The following is a 21,608-nucleotide window of genomic DNA, read 5'->3' on the forward strand; positions in this document are numbered from 1 at the left end:
CAGGCTGAACCAGGTGAGGGCTAGGTTTGTATTAGGGGAAAATTCTTCCCTGAAAGTGTTTGTCAAGCATTGGAACAGGCTGCCCAGGGAAGTGGTGAAGTCACCATCCCTGGAGGTATTTAAGTGGAAGTGTTAGGTTTTGGCTGGACTCAGTCTTCAAGGGTCTTTTACAACCTAAATGATTCCATGACTCCGTAACATAGATTGTCACAGTCCAAGCAGCTTCTCATTTCAGCTCTTAGCCTGGCAAAGGGTTTTGGGTTTTTTTTTTTCTTCATTTTGTCATGTTCTAGAGAAGGGAAGCCCCATCTAGAGTAAATTGACAACATTTGTTGGCAGCCATGGGTTGCTTTAGTCTCTGCTCTGGTTTTGTCTGCTTCTCACTTGTTCTGATGTGCAGTTACAGCTTCAAGTGTGTTGAGTGTGTCAGGGCTATGAAGGCAAGGTTGTGGATCCTTAGGCTGATGATAAGCAGGGACAGTATTTGAATATGAACTGTTGTTTACAGGATCCAGAGAAGAAAGACAAAGGAGAAATCAGCTGTTTTATAAACAAATTATCCCAAGCTTAGTAATGCCTCAACTCCGGAAATGGCAATGGAAACATTTTAGAAAACATCTATTTGGAAATCCTGGCTTGCTCTTTTTCCCTCAGATTCCACCAATGAAACTCAAACATGACTGAACCAAGTCCTGAATTTCTGTATTCCTGCTCTGTTGCAGGAAGTCTTCCACTGCAGGAGATACACACAGGAGCTTCTAAGGGAGGTTGTGAATTCTTTCATGGTATTGTTTATCTTGGGCAAGAAACTGCTTTATCTGCTCTTTCATGAGTATGTCGTATAGCAAAAGGCACAGTATGTAGTAATGCAGCTGGAACAGTTCAGTGAGGGGAAAAATCAAAAAGTTTAGGCTTGTGCTTTCACTCAGAAATTTTACATGTTTTGTTTACTTAGAAACAAAACCAGCTTGACTTTTCCCCAAAAACATTATAGTATATTTAAGCTAATTCTTGAGTCAAAGCGTGAAGGATATAAATAATATGAAAAAGATTTTCACTGTGTTATTATATACTGTGTTCTTTTTGTGTGAAAACAGAATGAAATATGGAATTATATTAGAAGACTAAAACATTTTTTGCTTTCTACTTTCTTTTTCTACTGCAAGATGTTTCTTCTGTGTCTTGCACTTCTCATGAGGATATGGTGGTTGCTCTTGACTATCTTTGCTTTTGCTCAGTTATTTTGTTTTTTGATCATTTAGTTATCTTTGATTCAAGAAGTGCCACTGATATCTAGGTTTGGAAACTCATTTTTGGATAAATGTACTGAAACCCAAAGCAATGAGGCTTTCACGAAAGTTTTTTCCCAGAGTCAGTGAGTTTTACTGTGTGTCACTTTTGAAATACACATTATTAGCTTACATTTGATTCATTGGCCTCTTGTAAAATTTCTAATCTGAAACTGTCAGAAGGATTACAGGATTTCTTTGCACACAGAGTCCAATTCTTGCACAACTGTCCACACCAAAGATAAGTGAAGTTTCTCCTCTGGCATGTACCACACTACATGACTGACTATTTAAATCAGTATTTCCTGCTAAGCTCTCTTAGCAGTTATTGGTGGCAGAAGCAATAATTTTATTCTTTTGCCCAGACAAATAAATTGCAATAATTGGAGAAGCTGGCAGGTGAAATGATACTGGAACATCTGGGCTTTCTGTAGCAATAACTTTTTTAAAAGAACAACAGTGAGAACAGGGAAAGGGGAGTATAAAACTCATCCTTTAAAATCAAGTTTCTTGTATTTTGATGCTTTCTGCAATTTTTGTTTATTTAAAGGAATCTTGTATTCACAATAAAGTTGTTTAAATATTCTGTGGTGTTCATGTAAGGCTTTGGTCTGAACTAATTAGAAGCTTAATTTTTAATATGTTTTATTCAGAAACAAGCTCATATGAGAGCTGTCCTAAGTTTTTTTTGACACACAACTTCTGTGTCACTTTGCACTTAAAGTCCCTATTTGGCAGTTTTGGAAAGGTGTGAAATAAAACTTTTTTTTTTTTTTTCTTTTTAATTTGGATATCTATTTAAATTACCCATTGCTGTGCTGTCTGCTGTTTTTTCTGGAAGCTATATGTGACAGAAGTACCGGCTGTCCCCTTCACTACAGTTGCTGCCAGCTGTTTTTTCTGTCAAAACTTGGATTCATTTCACTTCTGTGCCAAGCTGCAGCTTATTCTTGGACTCTTCCATCTTTGGGAGCCTGTTGTAATCATTCTGTCCTTCTTGATGCTGAAGATTCATCTTTTAATAAAAAAGTAAATAAATAGCCCAAGGATTGAGCACTTGGTCATTATATGTTGAATTATAGATCTCAGCTGCTCATTTACCTGACTTCTTATTGTATTTTCTTCTCTCCCCTCCCACTTGAATCTTGTTGCACTTGGGAAAATAAAGCTGTGCTGTTTCAAGTCTTTGCCCACTGGGAGAATTTTGTTTAATGTTCATGACTCATGAGCAGAAGAATTGGTGAAAATCTAACTTTATTTTCTGAGCCTTGTATGGGCTTTCTGATGATGAAGTATTTGGTAGCCATTTCATGTAACGCCCTAATTATAGGTGTGCACTTGGATGCATGTTAGGACACGATTTCTTGTGAAGAAATCACAGTATTGTGCAAGTTTGATCTCCTTCTGGGTTTTTCCTCTAAATATACGAATATTTAGGTAGTAATTCCATACAAGTGGTGAAGTTTTGAGATATCTGCCATTTTAGAGGGAGAAAAGATTGTGAATGATATTTTTCCCTGCAAAGTTATTTAATGTTTAATGTTGACATTTCTGCAAGAAAAGGTCTTGCTGGAAACGTTTCTTGGATGTGAACTGAGATGTTCTGCCCAGTGGCAGCAGATGTGACATGTGAAGAGCCTACAAGCGGGTGTGTTTATTGTGACTTTCCCATCCCAGGCTGAGCTGGGCTTCCCCTCCAGCTTTCCCAACCCGATGAAGTTTCGGTCACGTGTGTTCTTTCTACAACAAGAGACTTCAAGTAATGAAATCACTCCTGTTTCTTGGAAGGGGGAAATCTCCTTAACTTGGTGGCGGGTCAGGACCTCTGCTGGGTTGATGTCACAACTTGACCTGACTGCCATGAGCAAATTTTGCCGACTGAAGAAAGTAGACGTGTCCTGTCAGATATTTGGATTTAGAAAAGTGCTTTGAATATAGCAGTTATTTCACTTAAGATGGGTTGTGTGGGGTTAATGCTTCATTGCCCATTTCCACAGTGAAGATTTGATTATGTGGGGTTGCCTCCAGACCACAAACCTCTACAGGCAGGCTACAATGGCAAAAATTGGCTTCTGACCAATAGTGAATTGTTATTTTTCTTTTGCAATCAAAGCAGTATTTCAACACAATATTTTCTTTTTTTATGTAAACGTTGTAGTTGTCTGGGAACTCAGTCTGGGTATGAAAGCAATGCTCCAGAATTTAAACATTCAGAATGCTGATGTTGAATAAGTATCTGTAGAATAAACACATTTTTTTTTCCTTTAGGTACTTAATTTATTTCACAGTTTCCCAGCTGAGAATATTTTCAGTTAATTAGCACAATTTTTCATCCTTAAGCAGTATGGTCTTCTGATTTACTTGCTATTGAACAGCAGTAGTGCATGAAGGCATTCAAATCTGTGGTGTTTGACAAGAATTTTAATTGAAGAATAAGCCTTCTGGAAATCTATGATTTAGTGATCAGAGTTGTCTTATAAATGCTATCAGTTTTAAATTTCCATTTCAAAATTTGTTATTAGTGGTGTAAGCTCACCTGAATTCATGCATCTTCACATTAATTATAGTAAAATCCTGATCTTTGAAGAGGAATTTTTTTGTCTTACGTTTTCTAATGCAGTCACTTCTGGAAGGCAATTCCTAGGGCTGTGCTACTTGAAGAGTAGTAGATATTGTAGGAAGTTTTACCAGGGGGTAAAATGTGTGCCAGCATTGCTTCTGGATTGATGAATGGTTTTTTTGGGAACCAATTATAGAACAGTGGTGTCCCTCTTGCTGCCATTTGGTGCAGTATGGCAATGGGAAACCTTTGCAGCAAATCCTGAGCTGCTGGTTTTTATCTTTGGGAACCATGTAAATTTGGTGGAATGCCCTCATAGTTTTCTTCATTACAAATTTGTTTTTCCATATTCTTTGCTTTCTTATTTGTTTCGCTCTGTTTCGTTGTAAGAGGTACAGAGTTTGTAGGGATCAGGAAGATGGTTCTGATTCCTTTGAAGGCATTATCTTTGTGGTGCTTCAAAGAAACTTCTTTCAGATTTGCAAGACCCTTCAGCTGGGACTTTGGGATACAGGTCTGATCTCAAGGTGGTTGCAGGAATATTTCTTCACCACTGAAGCAGTGGATTTACCTGCAGGATTGTAGGACCAGGAATGGAGCTTCTCTTTTGGTTTCATAATGTAATTTATGCTGTGTTCCTGAAAAGCAAAACCAAAAGATGTAGTCACCATCTGAGCTAGCAGAGGGGTGGGGTCACTTTTTCATAAGAGCTGTTGGAGATGCTTTAGAAAAACCTTAATCACTGCTGAGATACTAAATGTGCTTTTTTGCCTAATGCCTGTGATGCAAAGAGGAAAATGCCCTTGGCAGGGTGGAGTAGGGCTGCTGGCATATTTCAACTAAAAAGGCAAATAACCAGAGCCCAAGGTGTGGTGCAGCTGAAGGACAGTACCAACAGGACTTGGCACTTTTCCCCACACTCTCATAAGATGCTACTTTATTTCATTTATGGTAATTAACATGTTGATTACATGTTTCTTGATGTGGAGGATTATGGTGTTTGTACCCTTGTAATTGCAGGGGTAGAAAGAGGAGAAATGAGTCAAGTCTGTTTTCACTGATAAAAGTTGTAGAACTAGAGAAGGTAGATAAATTGATAAATATTTTGTGTTATTGTGCTGCACACTTTCTATAGGAGAAAACAATGGTTGGAGGCTGTGGCATTTAAACAATTTTGCATATTTATGAAAAAATGAGTCGACTCTGCTGACAGCTGAAAGATTTCTTAACGTGTCTGTTCTGATGGGTAATAATGGTGTTTAGAGCATGGGATTATGTATTTGGAAGAAGGAAAATCATAAAATATTGCAGAATTAACCTATGAAGTAGAATTCTTGCAAGAATTGTGTTTTCTCTTTTAAGAAGTGGGAAGGTTAGAATGTGTCTTTTGTGCTACTCAATGTGACTTTTTCAGACTAAATATCCTGGTTTTACTTGTCCCAAAATTATACCACAATTAATGACCCCAGCATGCAGTCAAGCTGGTAATAGGGAACGTCCAACACTGTGGAATAAACATTTGGGACCAGTAGGTTCCTAACAGAGGCACTGTTTGGAAGACTGGTATTCATTACCCCAATATTAGTTGTTCTCTTTTTGTTAGATTGAACACTAAAATGTTTTTGTTTTTTTTGCTTCTGGGTTGTCATTAGTGGGGAGAGCCATGACAAAATATGGATTTTAGCATAGTAGAAGAATGATATTGGTTCTTATCTATGTCAAGTTAAGAAGGAAAATTCTATTAGTGATTAAGATTGCTAAAATTCTTATGATCTCATGTTTTTACATATAAATTACCTTAGAGTTTTATTTTTTATTTTACTCCTGCAATTTCCTTTTTTCTGTTTGATGCACAGTGTTTGGTTGTGTGTGGCTTTTTTTTTTTTTCAACTTGCAAAAACTCTTGTTAAAATTAGAAAGACTTTTCCCAAAAATTTCCTGCTACCATCCCTCTTTTTTGTTGTATTTTGAAAATTTAAACTCTAACTTACGTGTCTGGAAAAATTTCTGAAGGTTTTTCCAAAATAATGAAACGATTTGTAACTTTGGTGCACTTAATGTGGAGTTGCCTCAGACCTGAGCATATGAATGAGGAGGGTGTGAAGCTGTCCACAGCTGGAGTGGAGCCTTTGGGCCAGCAGGAACAGGATGCTAGTTGGATTAAACTGAAATGGTGAGAGGCTGAGGTTCTCCTTATTTGTTTTAAAGGTTTGGGATGGACCAAATGCACTGTATTATGCAGGGAAGGTGGGGGAAGGGAAGCTGAACCACTTGACAAATCAGTAATGATTTGCTTTATAATGTTCATAGCCAAAATTGCTAAGCTTTCAGAACCTTGTGAGCTGCCATGGATAATGTGGCATGATTAAAATGAGACTCCAGAAACCTCTGAGACTTGAGCTTGATTTCCATTCAGGTTTTGGATAGGAATGAGTAACTGTGTTTTAGCTTCATATATTCAATATATTTGTCAGATAAAAATGAGGAATAAGAAGTTTATTTGTTTTTAGGGAGTTGGAATGTGTTACTGCTCTTAGGACTGGCCTGCATCTGCTAAGTTACTAAATTAATCCTGTTTATCCACCTTGCTAAGGTAGTGACTAAATCCTGTTCATGTTCTCAGTGTCATGGATTATATTAGATTCATTGTTCACCTTGTGAAAGGGGCCACAGAGAAGGAACACAGAGTTGCTTTTAAAGTGTTGAGATGGTGCATTTTTTGTATAAAACATTATATGAGTCTGTGCTGCAGCTCTTGGACAAACTATTTTAAGTGCTCTGTTCCTCTGAAGCTGCTTTGTTGGCTCTTGTAGGAGATTGATGCCTGGGAAGAAGAGGGGAGAGGCCACCTCTGGCTCAGCTTGTTCTTGCCTGTTTCACAATGGTGTTTGGCTTGCCTGATCTTGGCCCACTGCAAAGAAAATACCTTGAGCAGTCTAATATTAGTCTTGAAAGTAGCTTGAAGATGAGTTTGGTAGTTAAATCTAAGTGTTTGCTAACCTTTTAGCTTTTTGGGGAGATGTTTTACAATGAAGCCAGAGCAGTTTCAATCCATGTTAAATAAAGCTTCTAGAAATCTGTCATTCCTGGAGTGTATCTGTTAAAGATCAGTAAACTTGAAGTTAGGAAATAGGAATGGTGATGTCATTCTTAAAAGCTCGTTGCAGAAATGCATATATTGTTGTAGAAAAATATTAACACTCATACAGATGGATGGAATTCTTCTGCCTCCCAAAAGAGATCTAGAATAGCCTTAGAAAGCAATATTGTCTGGCTTTGTCCAAGACTTCTGGTTTGTGTGGCTAGCACTGAGATTAGTACTGATCTTAAAGGGAATCATTGGATTCTGGTGCTGTTAATTGAGGCTTGGCCACCACCCAGCAACTAATGGTGTCATGTTGGCTCAGCTTGACTCAGATAAGGAACAAAAGTATTTTCTTTCAAATCCAAATGGAAAAAATATTGAGATTTGTGTTTGGGGTACTGGCAGCGCATCTGGCACTGGACAAATTCACAGGAGCACTTGTTACCAAGGTGTTTCAGAGCAAAGTGAGGAAGCAGGCAGCTGCTCCTGTCTCTCTTGCTGTATTTTTAAATAGTTCCATCCAGACATGAAAGTAGTACAGTGTACTGATATGAGCAATGCCAAAGAAAAAAGTTAAAAGCCCCGGTGTCCTTGGGTCCCTCCCGTCTCTTCTTGGAAATCTGTCTTCAGCCTTTTGGTCAAAACATTTAGCAGATGCTTAGTTTCTTTTTGTGTTTTAGAAGGTGAATCTTTGAAATTACTTTGGCTTATGGGTTTGCCAGGATTCCATTGTATTCAGCAGTGTTAGTGTTAGGTTGATATTTAAAGCACTCTTTGATCTTGAATGCCTTGTTTCTCCCTTTCAATGATAGCAGCACCCTGTAACAAGCAACAACCCTATTGCTGCTTTCTTTACCTTTCAGTTTGGTGTTACTTTGTAAAAGGGAATAAAATAGTTACTCGTCAGTAGGACACAGCATTATTCACACAGCCAGTGTAACTGGTCATTCTGTTTGATACATAATTGTACTCAAGCCCTGTTTTATTCTAGTGTTAGTAGCTGGAATCCATTCGGGTTTGCAGTCTGCTATATAACACGTTCTGGTCTTGCAGGCTCTCATGCTGGTGTGGAACAATGCTGAGATGTATCTGTCAGTGCCAGACAAATACTTTTGCTCTAGTAAAGGTCTTCTGACACATCGTGGAAGAAAGCCAAGTTACATTTATGAAATTTCTAATTTAAGCAACAATGCTCAGCATTTAAATTGTAGCACAATAGTCAGAGACTATAGTACTTATGATGATATCAGGATCTAGTGCGTTTTTATAAATGTTTGTTGTTGGGTGAACTTCTCCCTATGTACTAAAGGACATTTGGAATTTATCATAGCAGTTTCATGTTGCTTGCCCTACAGTGGAAGGTTTGACTGCAGGTGTTCTCAGGTATCTTACTCTGGCTGTGTTTTGTCAGGTGGCAAGAAAATCCACCACAAGGCTGTGTTATCTTTTCTTGCTTCCAGCCACCATCCTGGTAATTTTTCCTGTGCCTCAACAAAAATGAAATCAGTATCCTCACTCTCACCTGAGAAAGTTTTCCTCCATTGCTACTTGATACTTGGTTTTGATTTTTCTCCAGTGACTTCGTACCTTTGTTGAAAGTGCCAAGTTCTTAAAATCCAGAAAATATCTTCTTGTTTTCTTCCAGGTAATGGTTCAGTAGTCAGGTATCTGCAGCTTTTCTTGACCCATTGTGTTGTTATTTTGTGATCCAAATCTACAAATCCCTCCACTCACTGATGGTTTCAAAATTTTCTGTAAAGGTTCTTAAATGTTTCAGAAATTATTTGTGGAAAGATGTTGCAAAAATTTAATGTGTCTTCATGGTTTTAATGGGGAACTCTACAAATATAGCTTTGATGTTAGAAGGTTACTGCTTCTGACAACATACTCAGTCCTCAGATCAGTAATTTCTGATCCCTGAGCAGATTCAGTAATGAGAAGTGCATAAATGTGGGTTTCTGATCCAGTGAGAAAGGGAGTGTTTTAATTCAGCTCATTCTCAAGCCGACTGAAGATGTTGGACTTTGCACTGAAAGAGTCTGAGTGTGGCCATAGGTTTTGTTTGCTATCACTGTCACAAGAGATGTGGCAATTTGACAGCACTCTAGAAAGGCTCATAAGCTCACCAATATTGTACCTGCTCAGTCCCTGAAGGGAAATGGGGGTGTTGTGTGCCTGTGGTGCTGCATGAATCTCTTAGTGTGTACCTTGCTCAGCATTATTTGAATGCTTCATGTCTACAAGTAGAAGAAAACATAATAAACAATTCCTTCCTCTAGTGTGGGGCTGGCTCTCATGTGACAGGGCTTTGGGAGGGGATTATCGGATTCAAGAAAATTTAATAAGTTTGGGAGAGTGTATGTTGTTGGAATCATTCTCCCATAAATAAACTCTCTTCAGCCTTGCACTGTGACCTGGCTCACAAATAAGTGTAACATTAGATGGTTAAGAACCTTGTTTTTCCATTTCCATTTTCCATGTTTAAGCCTTTCACAGCCAGCAGAACTTGTTTCTTTTGCTGTCTGCTTTATGAACAGCTGTTCAGCCCACAAGGCATTTGAATTAAAACACCCGTGTTTCCTTTCACATGGGAGTTACATTTCTGCTTCCTTCAGCCTTCTTATCCTTGTTATTTCAACCCTGTGCAGCATCCTGCTACATCATGTGTTGAAGGGCACTTGCACAGGTTTAGGAGGGAACAGCTCTGTTACACAATGGGTGAGGAGAGAACTAATGAGAAATGGGTGAAAAGAAAAAGCTTTTTTTTTTAATTTTAGACTGTGATTTGCTGTTTGTAGAGTATTTGACTTAACCTTTTCAGTGGTTGAACTGAACTTTCAGTATGTGAGGTTATACTATGACATGTGATAAAATACATGATGTGTTGGGTGCAGGACTGGTTATACAATTGAGTGACTTTTTTGTTTGTTTTTGGTAAAAAAACGCCAACAAACCAAAAGAAAACCCCAAAACAAATAACCTCCCTCCTAAAACTGGAACAAGAAAGTCCAAGCTGATAATCTTTTAGTTCTTGTTAATATTAAAGAGCAAAATGCTTAGTTGGCCTGTTAGAGTTCTTCTTAGCCCTTTGGAACTGCATGTGATAAGAAAAGGATTATAGATTAACTAAACACTTTAAGTTGTCCTTAACTTTGGCTAACAACAAAAATGTGAGTAAAACCTTCATTAATGGGTAGAGGTATACTAGGACATGCATCCTTTTTTATCCTACTGAACAACTGAGTCCTTCTACAACTTGTGACATTCCCAACCTGCACATGTCAGCACAACAGAAAAGTGTGTGTACACTGTTTATTTACAACTTTATGAAGTAAAGGTTTATCATGATGATGTTGTGACTGACTATGGAGTCTGACTACTTCCTGAGGAATGTAAGAATGCAGCCTCTGACCTCAAACTGTCAAATGTTAGTGGGTAAAATTTGGGTTGCTGAAAATGTTTTATGGCTGTCACAAAACAGTTATTATATAAAATTAATTTTAATGCTGTGCATTTAAGTTAGCTTTTGGCAGAGTTTAACTCCATGGGATTTTTAGTTCAAGTGCAGCAATTCTTTTGTATTTGGTTTATGTATATTTATGCATAAAGGTTTCACTAGCAGAGTATCTATGTATAGTATCTACAAAATTCCAAGATGTGTATTTGTGCTGATGAATATACGAGTGAATTTAGGTTAGCAGAGCAAGACAACCGGTACAACTTAAAGTGTCGTGCCCTTAACTTCTGTAATTAAAGATCTGTTTTCTGTAATTACAGATCTTTTTTTAAACTGAGGTGAACTGTAAGGATAGATGTAATACTATACACATGATTGCATGTACTTTCTACTATATAACTTTGCATAAAGAAACCTGTGTGAGAGATTCTTTATCAGAAGAGGGTTAGGCAACCCTGGATATCCTGTGATGTCCTTAGGCAGACCTGTGTTCAGAGTTTCTTGAAAAACTTGATTACTCTATGGATAGAGAGATCTTATGGCCTACTTAAAATAACTGCTTACCCTTCAACCTGTGCTTTTTTCTTGCAGACCTCTCAGCAGCCCAGAGAAAATTTGCCCACTCTCTCAGAGACTTTAAATTTGAATTCATTGGTGATGCAGAGACTGATGATGAAAGATACATAGGTAGGTAAGAAGTGACTATGAGTGGCTATATTTTGTCAATGCCATCCTGCAACATGATTAAACTTTTTTTTTGTTGTTTTGTGTTACAGATGCATCACTTCATGAGTTTTCAAACTTTTTAAAAAATCTTGAAGAACAAAGAGAAATTTTGGTGAGTTGAAATAAATTATTTAAAAAGCTGTGCACATTAGGTGAAGTCGCTTTTATTGCTTTGTTAACCACCAAGGTGTTGATATCACTGGCTTAACAGTGGGAGCTCTCATTGTGCAGCTTCTGGTTCTGTAGTCTGGAGTACAGACAATAACTAGTTCTCATTAAAGCAGAAATCTGTATGGTAAGGATGAATAAATATGAGCAGGTTTAAAATAGTCATGCCCGGATTAATGGGGTGACTGGGAAAACCACTGTAAGTTTGTTTACCATTTCCAGTAAAATGCAAAATGAAAGAGTTAATAATGCTGTGGCAGGGGGGACACTCAAGTTTTGGCAGTTGACCAATTTTGGATCCAGGATCTCTGTAGCTCTGGTTTCAATGTTTATGTGGATCTGGGATGCAATCTGTTGTATTTATGAAGTAGCAGACCTAGAAACCTTTACCTTTATTTGAGCTTTGTGGTGAGAGGTTGGAACTGCAGACAGCTGCTCTGTTGTGTGAAAGTTCTCTGTTCTTGGTTCTGTTGTCTGTGATTGTTTGGGGTGTAATTAGTGAAATATGGCTCACATTGGCTGCAGACAGAGCAGGGGCTGAGAGCTCTGCAAAACACCTTGCTAACTTTTCCAGAAAATGGGGGGTTTCTTTTTGGTTCTTCCCAGCAGCTGCATGCCCAGCTTTTGTTTCAGAGCAAGGATTCATAGAGCAGCTGCTGTGTACCCAGTTCCCTTCTGAGTTAGTCTAGACTTTCCATCTGGGAAATATGCTTAGATCTGACTTGATAGCAACTGCATTTCTCGGTATTTGTCATGTGATTATATCTTTGCCTTCCTGGAAATCAGTGATCCCTTGGCATCACTGAGAGGAAGCTGAGACTAATCTGCTGTCATCCCTGTTTCTTTCTGCCAGAAGCTGTGCCTGCAGTGCAGAAATATATAGATAAGTGATAAAAGAACTTGTGAACAATTCTTTTTTCCATGTTTCTCTCTCCAGTCCTGATCCCAGTAATAGTCATGGTTCCTTGTAAGTGTTATATTCTATTCTGTTACGCTGTTCTCATCTGGAACTACATTCAGGTCTGCATTAGGTTCAGTGTGGTTCTTCATACTTTCCTAAAAACTGTTGTTGCATAGTAGAGACAATTTTTCAGTGTTTTGAGTTGTTTTGCCAAATTATAGGGATTGCCTCAAGTACGTTTCAATATTTCTCTTGTTTTTCACAATTCTGCAGTGTAGTCTACTCTGCTTTTTCCTGCCATCCAAAACTGTATTTTATTTTAATGAATTTCACAAATCTAGTTAGTGGAAATCTTCATGAAGTTTTATAATAAAAATACTTAATGAACTGCCACATTATTTTGATATCAGGCTTTTGAGGGATGACTTAAGAATGACACGGCACATTTCAGTGACTCTGTCAGTAACTCTTCAGCAGGGATAGATCACCATCACAGCAGGCTGTGCAGAATCCAGTGCTGTCTGTCTGGACTGTAAAGCACTTCCATTATTCACACTGAATGCCATGAAACTGTATTAACTTACTTTTTTGGTGTGGTGCCCACGCTTACACAGAAGGTGCTATCATACTGAAAGCTAACTAGTGTCAGTTTCTTGATAGGAAAAGGATGAAATGCAGTTTTTGTTGGAACTGTGGCTGATGAAAAACAGGGAGGATAAACTGTAATGGGGAAAATATTTACTACCAAATAGAAGCAGCATATATTCTCTGAGTTACCAGATATTTGGCCTTTTTATTGGATCTGTAGTTTGGCAAATGTTATGTATCATTTCTGGAGTGAGCATATGTAACAATGGCCATAAGTCTCTGAGAAAATGATTGTGTGGTGACTGGAAAAGATAATTTCCAGCATCTGCTCCTCTGACTTTTTTTTTTTTTTTATTTCTTAGTGGATGTTTTAACAGTGGCATGAGCTCTAGAGATACTCCCATAGAGAGTATTAGGGCATGTTGCATTCACAGATGTTTGGAATAAGGTCAGGGATCCAAAGACTTTCCACTAAGATGCAAAGTATGTAGCCTGCTATATACTTTATCTATGGTTTTTTATATATATATGTTTTTTTTCAAAAAGCATTCAGTCTTCGTTAAGAATACTCATTATTGAGCATTTTCCCCCTACTATATTGAAGATGACCAGAGGATTTTGGACTGCTCTCTTCAGTGTCAGTTCATAGTTAAATAGATAAATTTCAGTCTCACAAAGTAATATTAAAGCAATCAATGAATAATTACAGGACTAAGGGCATTTCAGACACTGCTGTTCATTTTGGATTTTTAGATACTTGAGAAAAGCGTTAATTTTTTCAGAATCACTTTGTAAAAGAAAAAAAATTGCACTTAAAAGGCATTCTATACTGAAAGTAAATGTTCATCATCTATACTTCTCATGATTTTCTGAAATTGTGGTGAATCTAGAGTCCATAAAACTTGCTGTCAGTGTTTACAATGAATGATGACCAAAAATGTAAATTTATCTGGTGAATATTTATTTGGTGGATATAATTTCTTTCAGATGTTGGAGTCTTGCACTTCATGGCTTTACCATTTCTCCCATCTCCATCAAAGATTGCTGAAATTATATCCCAGGTGTCAGAGGATTTAGTTGCATATAAAAAGGGTAGTTGGCAATAATCCAAACATTTCACTAAAATTATTACAGAGTGGTAAATACAAAACCAAGTTACATTTTTCCATAGCACTGTAGCTTGGTGATGCTCCCCAGGGCAGATATGAAATAGATAATTTTGTCCCTGAGAATATTCTGGAAATTATTTTTACATGTTGAGGATTAATGGAGTCATAGGACATAGATTCTGCTCCTTTGGCATTGCAGAAGTGCTGTAAAAATTCAGGGATGACAGGGAACTTAGCAAAGTGGTAGGAAAAGGTGGGGATGCACAAGGCCCAGCATAGTGATCCTCAGATGCTCTGTCCCAGTACCCAGCTGTTCCCCTGCTTTCCAGGGAGAGCACCAAACCCTCCCTCCCAGCCCCAGTTTTCCTGGCAGCAGAAAGGAGCTTTGATTCTTGTGAGGGCCTGAGAACAGCAGGCTTCACTATCTGCCCTCATTTGAGCTGTGGTGACGAGAAGCATTACCTGGTAGGTACCAGTAGCCTGTGGTTGTTGGTCCTTTCCTTCACACCTCCCTTTCTCCATCCCAGGTTTCATCTAAATGACCCCTAATTAGTTTTCTCTGATTCCAGTCTTGCTAAGTCATAACCAAATTTGGTAGCTGTTGTATTGTTCCCTCAGTAATCTTGCTGGTGCTTGGCACTCCTGCTGTGGTCACCTTGGTGTGCTGGCTCTGAGTGCTTTCCCTCCTTGGAGTTCCTCTGCCGTGTCCTTTATCTGCTTCTGGAGCTCACGTGATCCTTGTCAAGAGCTGGTCTAACCTATTCTTAAAGAAGTTCCAGGAACATGGATTTCTCTTTATTCTGATGTTTAGTCTTCATTTGTTTCACTTGATGTTCATACTTAGTCACCTTTACTACAAGTTAAGTTGGGAAATTTTTGAGAATTTTTCTACATTAGTCATGGAATAAAATTGATAACTTTTCCTTCACAGTAGTATTTTCATGGTTACCCTTTCCAATTAGTGTTTTACATCTGTATTTTTCCTTGTTCAATTGAATTACACTGTGTTTAGACCTTCTGTCTTTTATGTTAGAATTACTGCTTTCTCATCCTCTTTTTGCTTTTATGTTGCTGCTATATTTGCTCTTCTGCCATCCTCTGGGACCTTGCTTGCCTCTCCCTTTAGTTTGCCTTGCTGACTTACTAAACTATTCTGAAGCAAAGCCCCTTCTGACTTGAATGCCATTAATACTTCAGTTGTGTAATGTAGGAATACATCTAACTGCTCTTAAGGAGTCCTTACTCCCCATAACACCTGTTTTTCCCCACTTTGTTAGATAGTTTGCTATAATTTAACTGAGGGTTTTTTTCCTTTGTTATGGTAATTAAAATCTGTTGTCTTATACTCCATCATTGATTTAACACTCATTTCAGTTCCATAATGATTTTATAGCTTCCTTCCTCTTTCTTTTCAGATACATTTGAGGAGCTTCTTTTTCTAAATTTTTTTATTTTTTTGGCTGTTGCCAAATAAAACATGATTTTACCTTCTTTTTAACTTTGCCCCTAAGTACTCATTTATTTTCTTTTTACTCCACCATATTACTCTTGGTATAGGATTTCTGACACCTTACTATATTTTCTGTGATTTCCCAAGGCAATATAACAAGCTGTTTTACTTTGATATATTCTCTTCTATTTCCGGCTACACTTTTTGCACACTTCTCTTCCTTCAGATGTCTTAAGAGGAAAGGTATTATGCAGCTATATTTTAAAGGAATTTTCCACTTTTTTTTTCTCTCTATGGATTTTTAAAGAAATATCCCCCTGAATTCACTCTTTTAGTCTTTTTTTTTTTAATTTATTTCTTCTTAAAAAAAAAAGCAAAGGAGGAAAGGGTTTCTCAGTTGTGCTTTCAGAAGTTAAAAGAAATTACTAACATTCAAAAGTGTACACTCAAAAGGGTAAAGATATACTCTAAGTGATCTGTACAAATATGTACAATTACTTATTTGTGCTTACTTAAACTAACTCTTATGATTAGATATTGAAGTGTGTGTGTATTTGTTTCACAGGTGAAGTGCTCACTTAACACACAGTGTTCCTGAATAGCCTGTTACCATTTGTCCAGTGACTTTAGTATCTGGATTTGATTCAGCAGTTGACTAGCTGTGGAGATGGTGCTATTAAATTTTCTAAGCTTTTCTTTGGCACTCTGCATGTGGTTATTTAGGGGTGTGTAAATCTTAATCTGTCTTGACAGTAATCTGAAGAAATCTGTGTGCAGGAGCAGTCAGTTTACTCACTGATGTATAGTAAAAGAGTACCCAGTAGTCTTGGATGTGTGATGCATTCAAGATCTGTTCAATAGGAGTTCAAGGCATTGTGTAGTGCTCCATATATTCAGATCCTTTTAAGTCTGCTGAGAGTGAAGACTGCTAAATATATCTGCCAAGACAGTGGAAAGGACATAACTGTTGACCACTTCTGAAAAATTAGGCTGCCAACAGTACATTGAATATCTCAGATACAGAGATAGAGATGCGGGTGAAACAGCATTTGAGTACCTTAATTGCAGGATCTACATTCTTTTCTGCACAAGTTTTCCAATTTAATAAAAGATTTTATAGTTTTAGAAGGAAGCAGAACAACTGCTTTCCTATCCCATTGCCCAGACTTCACTTTTCCTCTGGTGGGCATGAGACCAGATGACAATCATGTAATTATGAGAATATAGAACACAGATTAGAACTATGAGTATTTCAGGCACATCTTGTTCTGTTTTGGTGATTTCTGATACTGAATGCTTCATTTATTTATTGGGGTTTGAATGCCATATACAGTCTTCTGAAATAACTTTGTGAATTACATATGAACTTGTGCACATTAATCTATAAAGCAAAGATGACTTGTCTATACAACAGAAAAAAAAAAAGTGCAAAGCCAGATCTGGGTGTGTTCCTCCCACCTCTGAGTGAACAAAGCTGACAAGTTCTGTTACCACTGGCTTCCTCTTCCAGATAACTCTGTGGTCTCACATGCATCAACATAATCCACTAGAGAATTTAATTCTGTTAGTTCATCATTGGGAAATGTTTGGAATTTGCATTGTAAAGCTGTCACCAGTTTGGATTTTGCTGGTTGTTAATAACACCACTGTTTCTTCTGGAGGAAGGCGCTGACAATTGAGCAATTCATTCTTGACTGAACACTGATGCCGTTGTTTGCTGCTGGATTCCTTGACTTTCAGAGGCATCATTTTGCTCAGTGGTGAGCTTTGCCATGCACCAAGAAAATGGGCATTGTGCAGTTTTCTTTTCTGAGCAGCCTTTTTGCTTGGTCAGGATCACTGTATGACCACATACCATGTCTATGTTATGAGAACCAGAGCAGTATTCTGGTGTGTTGTGGTTTGCTAAGGGAAGGTCTTTCTCAGAGGAATTATCCCCAGCTTTCCTTCACTGCAGATGGGGAAAGCTGATTTGTTGCAGTGTGTTTCTCTTTATTTTGTTTTCTTGTTTGTTATGATTCTGACTTTGTAATATTTTTCTCTTTGTAGTGGAATGTATTGCATAAGAATATCTTTCTTTAAAAAGGAAATTCTGTATTGTTTCCTTATAATACCAATCTCATTTTGGAGGCCAGTGGTTTCATGACAAGAGAATCAATGAGGGCAGCAATTCAGAGTAGGGCACAGCATAGCAGAGGGATCATAGGAGACCCTTTTAGCTGTCTGTCCTTTAGGTTACTCAAGGACTTCCAGGAATTGAACAGGAAATAACTTTTCACTAGAAGGGTGAGCTCAGGAGTCCAGCTGTTGCATTTCCTGTAAGCCAAGGCTGCCTCTTGTGAAAGAATTAGCAAGTGCAGAGGACATGATTTTGCCTGTGAGGCAGTGGCTCAATGGTATAGGAAATTCCCCTGGGAGCATTTGAGAAACTTCTTGTCTTCTTACCAAACCCTGAGGGGTTGTTTTCTGGAACACTGATGAGAGGGAGGTGATGTGTTTTGTTACAGAGGCCTCATGGTGCTTCAGTAGTGCACAAAATATGTTGTATTTAAGTCAGATTATCACCTTCCACCTGGCTCTTTTGTTACCAGATGGGTTCCTCCACAGTGGATGAATCCACAGCAATGGATATCACTTTTTTTTTATAGTCCCTCCACACGTGCAAAGAGATACAAATGTTAATGGGCAAGAGACTAACTTAAAAATCCTTTAGTCTATATACTGCAGGCCTTCTAAAAACCAAAAAACTCCTATGTCTTTATTCCTAATGTGTACCTGAATCCCTTTTGTTATCTAAGATTTGAAAGCTACAGGGAAAACTCTAGAGCAGGGAGAAAATCCAGACCTGTTTACTAGAAGAAAACTTGATTTGAAAACAAAATAATGAGCCTTGGAGGGTGGGTTGCACTCATCCGTGCTCCAACTAAGTACCAAACCAGTGTTGAGGAGTGGTTAGAGAGAGACACCTCTGTCTGAAGGGCTGGCAGGGAGGTTGGCTGTGCAGCTGACTGGGGGCATATGTAACTATAACAGCAAATCATCTTCTCATGGGAAGAGAGAGAATTCAGGCTTTGCAAGTAAGATCTGATGTCTTCAGCAGTGAAATTGTATCTGCAGTTTTTAATAACACAGGGTTTCAGGCATAGGTCTTAATGCTTTGAGACATTTCAGTAGCAAATCAGTATGTTAAGTAGGAAAGGTTTTTGGAGAAAATAATATTTTTTATATATTTCTCTCTCCCCCAACATTGGAGGTATCAGAATTGGCTTTTTTATAAGGCTGAATGGTGCATTTTCTTAGGGAAAACACAACCTGTAAGTAGAAGAGCAGCTGTAGTGGTAAATATCTTTATTGGAAAGTAAACTTCTTTATCTAGCAGCGGTGCCAACTATTTTGTTACTGAATCACTGCTAGGTATGTCTTCCTTTCTGCCTCCTCTGTTGCACTCACTAAGGCAAAGCTTCCTTCCCAGATCACGTTTCATTGACACTTGCTCAGTTTCATGAGCTTTGCCTTACTGGCTTGGTGGCCTCCCTTGTAGCTTTGTTGAGGGGAGAAACAATCCTGCCCCTGACTACAAATAAATCTTTCCAGTCGGTATGCTCAGAAACAAAACCCTCCTCTTTTATGCGAGGCATCCAATCTGCATTCCAGTTCCTGAGATGGGAACTGGGAACTCAGCACTCCCATGTTGCAATGCAGTCTTATGGCTTAATTTTTTTTTTCCTTTCTCAGTAAACCTTTTTTTTTTTTTTTTTTTTTAATGGGAGAATGCTTCAATTCAGAATGGAGCAGAGTCAAGACATGTGTTCATCTCACCACCAGAGTTGAGCAGTGTGCAATTCCCAGTAAAGGCTTAGCTCCAAGGACGTTTTTAGGATGAAGGCTGGGAGGCCAGTGTTGCATTTGTCTAATAAAGTTTGTCTAACTTAAGCTGGTTTAACCTTTTTAGCCCCTGGACTCTGGGTGAGCTCTTGTGGGTTGCTACTCCTTTGCAGGCCATGCAAGCAGCCTTCCTCTATAGATGTCTGGTTGTGCCTGGAGAGGGAGTGGGAACTTAGGGAAGGTGCTCCTGCCTACTGCAGGAGAAAGCAAGAGGAGCATTGAACGCTGGTGCCTGGTCTTCTCCATCAGGTTACAGTGTATGGGAGGAGGTGTTGGTGGAAGCAGTTTCTCCTTAGAAACCTCTAGTCCCACCTTTTGTGGGAAGGGAACAGATCACAGTCTAAATGGAGTCATCTTGTGGACTGACACTGACTGTTCAGTGACTGGTTGGGTCTTGTTGACTTGACCAAGGAAGTATCCAACAGCTGTCAGTGAGCTTGCTGAAGGATTTAGCCTGTGCCTTGGAGGGTTGGGGCCCCTTAATCTATGGTCTGTACAACTTCTCTGCCTGAGCAAGTGGAGTTTTGTAAAGACATCTAAAATAGATAAACCCAAAGCTGACAACGTGCTTCAGGATGTTGGAAATGTCAGATAGAGTGATCTTCTGAGGTGGTGATGGCACTGATGACTTTATTGCTGCTCTTGTGAGGTTTATGTTTAAGTTAAGTTAATTCTTTGACCTTTCTGTAGGTGCTGCAAACACAGCAGGAATAGTGTTTGAGACTGTCTGCCCAAGACACGTGTGCACATTGGGTTAAACATTTCTGAGAGCATTCCTGAGACTTTGACATTTGTAAAGCCAGTTAAGATTCTGTTACCTGAAATATGACCTCATTAGATTGATTCACTTACGACTTGCATGCCACAGTTTGCCTGCCAGATAGAATTGAAAATATATTTGTCTCATGTAGGTTTGGATAGATGTGAGAGGTAAAGAAGGAAAGAAAGAAAGAAAGGGGTTTTTAAATGTCCTTTTAAATAGTACATTCCTGTCATTATCTGTCAGGATTACAGAAATAGAGGGATGAATGTAACATTAAAGACAGAAGTTGAAAAAGGAAGGAACATCTAGTTTCATATTAACAAACTTAAATGCCTAGTTTAACTTTTGCTGGAAATTTTACATTTTAACATGATTCTAGTTCTAAAGGAAGGTACAAGTGATAATGACAAATATATTCAGGTAATCCCTCACTTATTTCCCATTTGCTAATTTTTAATCTATAGTTTTTAAAAAAGAGTTGTTTTAGATTTTCAAGTTATAAATAAGAATGAATAGCAGTGCAAATAATGGGTTTTTTTTCTATAAATAATAATATATCTTTTTGTAACTTTTCATGACAAGCACTGGATTCTCTGTACTGGAAACCAGCAGAAATGCCTCTCTATTTAATCTTGTATTGGATGTATTTTAATTATGAACTTTGTCAGTTAGAAGAGCAACAGTGAGTCACTGTTGAATTTACTGGTGTTGTATTTTAATATATGGCCTGGTATGGAGCTCCTTGAGAACGACCAAAGATCTGCAAAATCTCACTCCACCCAGAAATAATCAAGAGTCCTGTTATTTAACCCAGGCACAGAAAGCAGAGGGGGTGACAAATCTAAGTACCTTTATGGCAGGCACCTGGGAATGCATCTGTTAACAAAAGTTTAAGTTGTGCAAAATGAGAAATGTCTTTTTTGGAAGGAGGGGAAGCTTGTTTTTCTTTTAATGAAAGAATTACTGGCCTATCATCCCACTGGCAGCAGTGGAATCTTCTTTGTTGGCAGTTGCTGAAGAGAACATCCCATTTTGTTTTGAAGATTATTTTCTGCTTCAAACAAATTCCTGTAGTGGTTTCCATGGTTAATACTGCACAGGAATAGCAGAACAAGTGATTTACAGTCAGCCCTGCTGTTTTATGAAGCTCAGCCTTTTATGCATGTATTTACTTTGTTTAAAATTTTTCCTTTGTTACATAAAGGTGCTATGGTTTTGATTTGGACTTCGTGTTCAGCATACATTCAATGTGTGTCAACCTAACACTTTTTTGTGTAAAAGTTCAAACAGCTAATGAGCAACTTGTCATTTGTTAATTATTTTTAACCCTCTAACCACGTGAGTGCACAGTTGTTACCTTTAAATGCTTTGAAACTCTTCCAGTAAATGGGGTGCGCTACCTTGTGCAAACTTGTGCCATCCTCTCTGAGTTTTCCTCCAAGGAGCTTCTCCTTCACTTTGTTAGAACAGAGGAACAATTTAAAGTTTTCCAATATAAAAGGATTGTGTGGTTTCTATGCTCTCCACTCTGACTTGAGAGTTCTTCCTTTTGCTGTTGCTCCCACCGAGGGTGCACCGAACGTTTGGCAGAATCAGGGAACGGATGCAGAAGGAGGTTTTGTGCTGA

At 38.3% G+C, this 21,608-nt stretch overlaps 1 protein-coding gene across 4 annotated transcripts in view; it reads left to right on the top strand.

Annotated features, from left to right (window-relative positions):
* The window catches only part of ARHGAP10 (Rho GTPase activating protein 10), a 137,102-nt gene that overhangs the window by 29,381 nt on the left and 86,113 nt on the right, over positions 1-21,608 (top strand). For all 4 annotated transcript variants that reach the window (XM_005525592.3, XM_088056574.1, XM_088056575.1 and 1 more), the window contains exons 2-3: positions 10,983-11,078; positions 11,168-11,229. In XM_005525592.3, coding sequence (XP_005525649.1) covers positions 10,983-11,078; positions 11,168-11,229 — 158 coding nt within the window. The remainder of the gene's footprint in view (positions 1-10,982; positions 11,079-11,167; positions 11,230-21,608) is intronic.

Source organism: Pseudopodoces humilis, chromosome 6 (assembly GCF_049639895.1).
Source record: "Pseudopodoces humilis isolate 2021_Gansu_Grassland_sample_001 chromosome 6, ASM4963989v1, whole genome shotgun sequence".
NCBI lineage: Eukaryota > Metazoa > Chordata > Aves > Passeriformes > Paridae > Pseudopodoces > Pseudopodoces humilis.